This window comes from Hippoglossus stenolepis, chromosome 6 (assembly GCF_022539355.2).
Source record: "Hippoglossus stenolepis isolate QCI-W04-F060 chromosome 6, HSTE1.2, whole genome shotgun sequence".
In the NCBI taxonomy this organism is placed as follows: Eukaryota; Metazoa; Chordata; class Actinopteri; order Pleuronectiformes; family Pleuronectidae; genus Hippoglossus; species Hippoglossus stenolepis.
Genome location: NC_061488.1, coordinates 3,463,393 through 3,473,834, shown reverse-complemented (window position 1 = coordinate 3,473,834; position 10,442 = coordinate 3,463,393). Strand labels below are relative to the sequence as shown.

General features: G+C 43.8%; 1 protein-coding gene across 1 annotated transcript; it reads left to right on the top strand.

Annotated features, from left to right (window-relative positions):
- The first annotated feature begins 4,313 nt into the window (after nt 1–4,313).
- Nucleotides 4,314–10,279, top strand: olfml3a (olfactomedin-like 3a). The gene is made up of 3 exons (XM_035158228.2): nt 4,314–4,559; nt 6,998–7,310; nt 8,955–10,279. The coding sequence occupies exons 1-3, from the start codon at nt 4,449–4,451 to the stop codon at nt 9,737–9,739; spliced, it is 1,209 nt and encodes a 402-aa protein (XP_035014119.2). The 5' UTR covers nt 4,314–4,448; the 3' UTR covers nt 9,740–10,279.
- Nucleotides 10,280–10,442: the final 163 nt, after the last annotated feature.

The following is a 10,442-nucleotide window of genomic DNA, read 5'->3' as shown; positions in this document are numbered from 1 at the left end:
GCCATAACTTGTTTTGTTTGTGTTAACTTTGGCTGTTCTTCTTGCTCGATGTTGAGCTTTGTAAGTGAACTTCTCAACTCTACTGTAGTTTACCAACAGAAGCCAGGTGAACTCATTTCGATTGGGCTCTTGCTGGAGGGTTAGAGGATGTGACTATAATCCAAGGGTATGATGCAGATTGAGGCTTTAGTGGGAGTTTGTAACAAGGCTGTTAGATACACGTCAAATTATTTTTAACTCCAGATTCTTGCAGTACAAAAGCAGAATCAGGTAATTTGTTAGACAAACTCTGAGTGGCTGATGAAATACAGGAGATGCCGTGGAGGTTTGGAGCCAGGCAGAGCTGGTGTGTCACTAATAAGGCCTTGACTCTTACCTGGACTGACAGCCAGAGAATGGGAGGAGAAGGGCCGGCTCCACACTGCTCAGTCAGCCAGAAAGCCCCCAAACGGCAGGGCTAACGCAGGTCAAGTGATTTGGCGCCTCGGGTGTATTAAAGCTATTTACAAGGGACTAAAGGATTTACGTTGCTTCACCCATTGGGTCTGCACTTTTATACGACCTGGCACCGCGCTGCTGCGTTCTCTGACCCTCTCAATCAATACCAAAGGGTAATAAAGAATGTTGCCTCTACGGGTGTTTGGCTTTTTGTTTAGTTGCAGAGGAAAGAGGTTTTTATGGGCGGCTCCCGACGCCTGGTGTGAAGGCAAACACATGAGATTACATGAGATCCTCTGCACTCTGTCATGCACACACGCACACAGACACACACACACGCACAGACACACACATTCATAATCACAATCAAAGCTTCAACCCTCTTTGGTATTTAAGTATATGAACCTTGGATAATTGATTTATAACAGAGTTTTAGATTTTGCCAATAGAATTAATTTACTTTAATTTGAACAAACTTAATAATAAGTTAAGTTTAAGTTATTTACTGAAGTTTTAATTAAACAATGTGCCTTTTTCTGTGTGTTCTGGGTTCTCTCCAGGTTCTTCTTCCTCTTCACAGTCCAAACACACGTTAATTGTAGACTTTAATTTGCTTGTAGGTGTGAATCTAAGTTTAAATGTGTGTCTCTATACGTCAGCCCAGCGGTGGACTGGTTACCATTCAGGGAGTTCACCACCTCTGGGATTGGCTCCAGCTCCCCCACCTCCCACGAAGTATAAGTGGTATAGATGATGTGTTTATTATTATAATAGTAATTATGATTTAATTGAACTGTTGCATCTTCATCCTGAGCAGTGATTTGACCAACCTGATGCTTCTAAATGTCCAGGTTGAAAGCCAAGTCTGTGGCAAAGAGAAGGTTTATCACTGTAATACGTTCATACATACCTGGTTTAATAAGGGCACAAGGATTTAGTTGAATAAATTCATGCTGTTTAAGTTAGTGTCTCTGAATAACTTGAAATAATTGTGCTGAGAATTCCACAGTTTCACTCCGTAAACAGAAATAAACATCTGCTTAATATGAATCATATGATAATACATCAGTCCAGGGCCAATTATAATTTTTTTGTTTGACATTTTAAGTACATTTCAGTCAGATTATACCATTTTAAATACAGAACTTTTACTTGTATTGCAGTACTGTTGTATTAGTACTTAGTACAGGATCTGTTCACTGTTAACTACTGACTTCACATACAGACAGATACTGCCATCTTGTGGTCATCTCTGTTGTGTAAAGTGGGTTTAGTGACATTTCTGTTTCCCTCCCTGGAACAAATTGAATCAGTGATACCTGTCTCCAGCATCAGTTTCCGCCCTGAGCTAAAAGGTTACGAGGCTGCGATGAGCTGCTTAGTGGAACCTAATGGATCCTGAATGATGCGTTGCCCTTTGATCACATCACTCCACTCAATGGTGCCAATTAAGCCTGTAATTAATAATAGATTAAACAATCCACACTGAGCGGCAGGCGTTGTGAGACGTAGGCTTCAAAAAAATCGATTTCTGTAAAATTGAGGAAAACAAGGGGGGGAATAAAACTGTAATTACTCAAATCGTTCAGAAACTGGGACTGAACGAAACCTCTCGGGCATAAAAATACACACACGCAGGAACACACAGGTTTTTTTTACAGCCATTGGCCTGTCAGTGCCCTCGCCTCCTGGTTCCAGACAGGCAATGTGTTCCAGATTAGATCAAACTCCAGGTTGCCCATTTCAATTCCAAAAGCAGCCATACGGCACTTTGTTACCATGACGACACCGGCAGCCCGGTCTGCTGTCTGCGGGAATAAAAATAGACGTCGGTTGAGGTTCAGTTCAGGACTTGTTGAGATGATGGAGGGCAGGAGACAATCAGAAGAGGCTCCTTGATTACACGACTGTCATTAGGAAGATTTGGCTCTGACCCTTAATCAGACTGGGATGATACAGCAACAAGCTGAACGCTTCGTTTCCTCACGTGCACACGACCGTCACAGTTTGAGCTGCTGTGCCTGAGGTGAAACAGGTGCAGCGACAGAGGGGGTGTTCCCTGAGAGACCACATGACTCAAAAGAAATGAAATGTGACCATGAACAGGTCAAAAACAACCAGAAACACGTGCAAGACGACCACAAGGTGATGAAAAATGACTCAAACGAGATGCGTGACAACTGCAAAGAGACAAAACAAGCACTTAAAAGTAAAGTTACCACAAAGAGATGAAAAATGAGCACAAACAGATGCACAATGACTAAATAGAGAAACAAAATAATGCCAAATAGATGCAAAACAACTTAAACGAAATACAAAACAAACTTACCTAACAAAATTACAACAAAGATACATAGAACCATCACTAAAAGATGCAAAACAACAACGTAGAGACACAAAACCAACACAAACAGATGCAATATGTAGAAAAAGAGACACAAAATGACCACCAAGACACAAAAAACGACCACAGAGACGCAAAACAACTTAAAAGAGATGCAGAACAACCACAAAGATACACAAAACAACCACAAAGAGATGCTAAATGACTACAAAGAGATGCACATTTCTCATTTAAGGTTGTTTATTTGGTTTTCATCCCAAGAACCAGGGCTTTAATATTTTACACACTTAATGTTCCTTTCCTCTTTCTTTAAAACTTTACCTCCGTCTGGGTCCAGAAACTTTCTGAACCCTCGTCTGTGTCGAAGGGTCACGCGTTGTCGGTCTGTGTGATTGTGTGTGTAATCAAACCCTCGTGTTTCCTGCAGCGAGAACAACCTACAGCCGCTCGCACACATCACAGCCTCACAATGTCTGTTCGAGTAACAACAAAGTGTTATTGAATAATTCTAACAGTCAGCGTGTGTGTGTGTGTGTGTGTGTGTTACATGCTGGAACCAATAACCATCAACTGTGGGGACCATTGAAGCCATAAATGTCTGACTCTTGTTTAATGGAGTAAATGCAACACTGCAAATGTTTTTCTTCTTCACTTCTAAACAAGAGTTTAACAGTTTTGTGTTTTCCTCAGATTACTTTAGAAACTGGATCTTAGTTCTGCTGACACAGTCTGTGTTTAATCACTAAACTTCTTTCCTCTACACAAGTATCGCTGGCGTCCTCCTCCACTCTCTTTATGTGTATTTGCCCCTTAACGGTTTGGTTCTGTGCACATTATAAACACATTAAAAAAAAACACATAACAGGAGGAATGTTGTTGTCTGCTGCTCTTCAAGCGTTTTAATAGTAAGAATTACATTTTAAGTGCATCCACTGTGGAATGTTCTTTTAAATGCCATAAACTCTTTGCATTGTTTAGCTGTAAAAACACTAATTTCAATATATTATAACAATACAGGCTTTCTATTGTGTTCTAATACCTTTACTGTCTAATCCTCATATTCTGCTTTCATGGTGACTTTGTCCTTGTTGTTTCAGGGACTTCATTTGAATTACAGCCTCTTATTTAACTCTGTATCTACACCAACGTTTATTAATGTGCACTGTTAAATAAGCTCATAAATAAATGATTGCATGCAGCAATGCAACTGATTGCATTTCATCAGGAAGCTGCATATGATAGCAGTAATGTAACAGTGTATGGATTGATGTATAAAAGCCCTGCGCTCTTATTTTAACTGCTCCAAAGTGTAGAGACAGAAACGCTGAGCAAACAAACGAGCGTCATCAAAAATTGAGTCCTAAGTTTTTGTCCGTCTTGTGTTTGAATCCCCGCTGAGACAAACACACATGCACAGACTTCCTGGAGCACATTCATTCATTTTTTTTATTTTTTTTTCCGGGGACAGCAAGGGGCAAGAGGCACGAGGCTCCTCCCTGAGAGTTTGTGAAAACATTCCAGCAAATGTGAGAGCGGTCAAAGAATTGGAAAACTCTGAGCGGCCTCTTGCTCTCTCTGTCCGTCGCACCTCTTCACACGTGCGGTTGCACTTTGTACTGGTGTCGCTGGTGTCGTGTGAAACTCTGGACTCACAAAGAAACTCAATATGAAGCCGGTGTTGGTGCTGCTGGTTTCCACAGCCTGGACTCTGACAGCAGCTCAGTATTACTACCAGGGCCTGATGGATTATCTGGAGAACAGGTTGTTGGCCATTGAGGTAAGAAGCAACCCCTCCTTCGAACCACTGATCGATAAAATGCTGTTTTAATGCACAAAGTGGCAGCAAACTTCCCTCTTAAGTAGCTCAATAGAAATAGGAGTTCATATTTGCCAGTTCCTGATGGCCGCCGCCTCCTCCTTTGATTTGAATTTAATGTCTTAACTAATGCGGGCCAATTAATGCAATGTCTGCCCAGCTCATCAACTTGGCAAGGGGGCCTCTGGCGGGATATCAGCTGGTGCATGCAGGGCTCCGCTTCTCATGCGACACGCGGCCCCTGTTCAGCAACATTATAATTCCTTCGGCATGTAAGACAATGACACACAAGTAATGAGAACAAGTGCAACCTTTGCTGCCGTGGCATCAAACATCCCAGCGGACTAATAGAAAGGTGTCTTCTGCAAATGGGGAACAAATCTGTTTTACAACAAAGAGCCTCAGGGGGAGGCAGCGGAGTGGAGTTTGGTTTTTGTTGTTGAATTATAAAGTTTGTGTGTGTCGGGGAAACACTTTTCTGTTGGTCTTGAGGTGAGTGTGTCGTTATTTGGAAGAGGATTAAAAAATGTTTGGTTTCCTCTCGGGGTCATTTAACCGAACTCTAATTCAAATAGTTCTTTTTCTTTTTCATCAAGTGTGCGGCCGCGAAGCAAAAATGACAAATCATCAAGTTGTAATCCGCATGAAATGAAGCGTCTATTTACGGCTTAATCCCGCTCACTTCGCCCCCGTGGCTTCCCTCCAGTCTCAATTTCAATATGCACTGATACGAGCACGGGCAATTCATCAGCAAGTTTTCATTGAGCTTCCATTTCCATTTGACCACGGGCCTACAAGCGAGCGTGGGGGGAGGAAATGAAAGCGAGGCGGAGGAGACGGTGGAGCAGCCGTCAGTTATTACATCTTACCGTGAATTATTCACCTGTCAGTCACGACAAAGAGGAAACACAGCGCTGTCCAGTGTTCGCTGATCATGCTTTGATTCAAACAGACACTTTTTTACCATCTGGAATTTGTCGTGGTGGGCAACAGAAACCAGCACCGAGGCCCAGCGGTGCTTTGAGATAACGCGCTAACGTCAGCATGAAGACGTTCCTCGTTATGATAATGCTAGCAGGTTGAGGTTTGGTGCATTTAATGCAACATCTGCAGGATTAGCAAGAAGAAGGAAAAACACGAGATGTGATTACAAACCGGTTTGCTGTGGTTATCTTCTCCCCCGAGGAGGTTGTGTTTTCACCCTTGTCTGTTTGTTTGTATGTTTGTTTGATTTTATACAAGATTACACAATAATTAATTGCATGATTACCATGAAACTTGGTGGTAGGATGTGGAAAAACCCATCACATGTTGGTGCAGATCTGAATCAGGGGGCAGATCCAGGAATTTGTATTCTCTTCAACATTTTCCCCGTTAACCCAGGAAGTAATTCATGGATCTTGATGAAATATGACATATTTAGGGTATCGATATCTATGAGTGTGTGAGGATTGGTGCAGCTTGATTGGATCTAGGGGGTCGGTTGGGCCATATAATGCTAACAGTGCTAACAGCCCTTATTAGTATATTCTGATACGTGTATATACATAACTAGATACAAACAGTATATAACCCATCGTCTTCTATTAAGATTGTTCTTGATTAAGAAGTTTCGGTTCATTTCCCACTTTGCTGTTTAACATTATGATTTAAATGAACTGACGCAGGATAACTTTCATGTTTACCATCTTATTTTAGCAAGTCATATTCTTTGTATTATAAGCAGGCCGAGGGGAATGTTGTCACTTTTGCAGATATTGTAGTGCTACTCAAATTAAAATTTTGATCTTACTGTTTTTCTTTTTGTGCAGACTGCATAATAATATGCAGTCTGATTAGGTATCATCAGCCATAATAAGCTATTAAGACACAACAGCCCTGTTCTCCACTGATTATCCTCACACTCAATTTCTGTCTTAATCATACTTTATATATAAAAACTCATCAGTGTGTGTTTATATAAACAGTATTTTGCATTTCTGTGATTCTGAATCGTGACCGAGCTCAGTCGCTCCCCCTCATGTTACCTCGAAAACCGATGTAACTGTAGTAGACTCTTCTTCCTTCAGTCTCTGCAGCATTTTCCTATAAGCTCATATCATATGATTCTATCAAAACTATGTTTCTACCAAGAACTTCAACCTTGACAGACCAAAGGCTCATCAGAATTCCTCCTCAGGGAACTAAGACTGTCTGCACAGGATTTCATGGCCATGTGTTAAATAGTGAATGAGATATTAGAGTGTGGGCCAACAGACTGCAGCCCCTGCAGCCATCAAGGGGCTGAAGGGCTGAACAAAGTAAATATACTGTTGCTCCTCGTTAGGTAACTTAGGTAACAGTAAAAAGCAGACAGATCTCATCCTGCAGTGGGTTACACTTGTTTTTGCTCTTCCCAGGACCGCATGCAGTTTTGGCACGACCAGTCCCTTCGGTACCACACAGAGCTGCAGGATTTCAGAAAGTTAACTGCCGAGACCGTGGATGGACTGAGCAACGAGCACGGCTCCCTGTTCAAAGACCTGGAAGGAGCCGCGGTGCAAGTGGACCGGGTGGAGCGGGAGATGGACTACGTGGGGGCGCAGACTTCGCCTCGGGCCTGTGCCAAACAGGCAGAGAAGGTGGTGGAGCAGGGGGTCTGGGGGCTGGAGGAGAGCAGAGGAGAGGAGGAGGAGGAGGACGACTGGGAGGAGCTGCACTCCAGAGTCTCTGGTGAGCTGCGGGGAAAAACACAAACACACTTCGGACACATGTGCTCTGCTGCATTTCATCCTTTATTTTTCAGCCCACCCTGGAGGTTCGGTAGCATACATGCCTCAGAGTTTCAGTTTGCATTACACATCTCAGCGGGCACAACACCAGCTCCTTCTGCTGAGCCGCTGTGTTGGAAAAACCATGCTCCTGGAAAATGGGAAACAAACACGGCGTTGTTACAAGTCATTTAACGGAGTCAGTGGACAGTCATGTTTTCCAGGAGAAATGTGGCTCATTGGTGCGACTCATTTATTTCAGCAGAGCTAAACTCCCCAGAAACGGTTTCTGCTGTTTGAGCACAGCCCTCGTCTTTATAAACTCAACATCCAAAAAGAGTGCTGAAGTACAAGTGGAGCACTGAGTCATTCACTCAGGTAACACACGGATTTATCACCCAATTAGAGCACGATGCGGAAAGTTGTGGAATCAGATTTTAATTCCATGAGACACATCAACCCTGAGTGTGGCACATTAAGCATCAGATCTATAGTGTTGCACTTAATTGGTTCCAGAAGCTAAACGGCTGATGTTAGATCATCAAATTCCTTTGGTGCCATTTATACCGACTCTTCTCACGAAGCAAGAAAGAAACGCACGGATGTCTTTGTTATTCTGACTTAACGACACAATCGATAACACACGGAATTATGCAGTGATATCATAAAACCTCAATGCCGAATAAAGGTTTCTCTCTGTGTGAGATCTGGAGCAGTGGCTCTGCAGAGAGGAGGGACAGGAAACTGCCCTGAGGTCAGCGGCGTTAATCTCCGAGCTCATGTTCGCGGGAGTGAGGTCCGCACACAGCGACCCATTGTGAACGTCTGTGGAACGACCCAGAACGAACTGCGCTGCATCGCGGGGTCACCACTTCGGGTTTTCTCAGCATAATGCAAATTTCCCCTCAGGACACATCAGTGGGGGGGGGAACCTTTGTTCGTGTATTTTTGTGAAAGCGCAGGATTTATTTTTACTTCTCTCACAAAAAGCATCTTCGTGCTGTCATGTTTGCTGCACTCAAACTTCCTCTCGTTATGAGTCTGTGTGTTCAATTTCCCCTTGACTGCTTTTAAATCTGCCTGAATTTGGAAAAGTCCATATTCTGACTGCTGCAGGCGGCTTAAAGTTTCTAAACGCCAGACTGCAGACACACATTTCATTTGACTGCAACATGGTAATGGAGCTAATGATGACAGCGGATTTAAATAGTTGTATTTTCAGTTTCCTAAACAAAGTTTTCACTTTTAATTCCCCTTCAGGTTGATTTATTACCCCTGCAATGTTTCAAATCATTCAACCATAATGTGGAAACAAAAATATAATTTAGAAAGAGTCAAATCTGCTGTATCAGGAATGTGTGTGAGCGTCCCGACTCCCTCCACAATGAGAATTTTATTACAAAAAGTTTAGAAATTGAAATGCATACGGAATCTGGGAAAACACTTCAGAAAACCAGCAGCTCCCTTCACTTAGCAGCTCTGTTACATCCCACGAGAGACTGAAGGAGCTCAACGGGCAAAGGAACAAGCAAAGTTCCTCGATGGTTCCTGGTTTCCACACACGAAGCATTATCCTTCTACTTTGTGTTGTTTTTTTTTCTTTCAGACTGTGTAGAAATCATCTCTGGCATCAGATCGGTGAAGATCCTGAAGAGAGTGGGCGGCCCCAAGGGGATGTGGACCAGAGACCCCAGGTCCTCCAGGGTGTACGTCTTTAACGGGACATCAGGAGACGTCATCTACCAGTTCAACTCTGTTCAGGACTTCTCCCGTTCTCCGGGAGTCGCCGGCAGCACACAGATCCGGCTCCCGTTTGCCTGGAGCGGTCCTGGCAGTGCTGTGCATAACGGATATTTGTACTACATAATGCAGGAGGCTGACACAGATCTGCAGGTTGTCAAATATGACCTGATGAGTGGCGTAGTGACGGATATCGCCATGTTCCCTGTGGACAGCCGTGCTAGTGTTTACAACCTCAACCCTGAGACTGTTGCGGACCTCGCAGCAGATGACGAGGGCCTCTGGCTCCTGTTCGCCTCGAGTGACAGTGAGCCCAACATCAACCTTGCAAAGATGGACCCTGCCACGCTCGATATAGAACAAATCTGGGACACCCGGTGCCCAAGGGACAACGCGGAGGCGGCTTTTGTGGTCTGTGGGACCGTCTATGTCGTTTACAACACCCGCCTGGTCAGTCGCTCGCGGATCCAGTGCGTTTTTGACGTCAACGACATCGTGATCAGCGAGGAGGCTCCCCTGCTCTACTTCCCCAGGAGGTACGGAGCTCACGCTAGTCTGAAATACAACCCAGAGGAGAAGCAGCTCTACGGTTGGGACGACGGCTACCAAATCATTTACAGACTGACCATGAAGAGGAAGCTGCTGGTGTGACAGCGGGGGAAGTGGTGTCATGTTCTCAAAGGCAAGGATAGAAAAATAGGGGCATTAAATCTGTACATATCCTTCCCATGATAGGGCTTAACGTTGCCTGAGTAATGGGATTTCCACTGTTACTGAACATGCCTCTGCAATAGTCAACAATGCATGTGCCAGATGCCGGTCAACCCTTGAGGGGAAACCTTTTGGAAGTTTTGCACAGAGACTGGGAAGCGTTTCCCTTTGCTTCCAGTCTCGGTGCTAAGCTAAGTTAGCCAGCTGCACTGGTTTGAGAACCAGAGTTTGTAATCTTGTCCAGCGACATCTTATTTTATTTCAAACCAAAAGTCCCCATATTTGGAGAAGCGAGGGGGTGGAGCCTGACTGAGTCTGAGGACGCTGCACCTACACCTGGGATCTGCACCGATTGGACGGTAGTAGCTGTCAATCACACAGCATCCATGCCCCAATGCATATTTGACTCTTAATGGACCATAATTTACTAAATGAACATCAGCTGTATTGAAGACTTGAAACTAGAGATTGTGACATAAACTGTTATAAACTTAAGTGTAAATCAAGACGTGGTCATTTTTTCATACCTTTCTCTAGAAACTGCCCCATTTGTGCAACCAGGGGAGTCGCCCCCTGCTGGTCATTTAAGAGAATGCAATGATTTCAGGGTCTTCTATATTGGCTTATCTTAATTTTTTTTTAC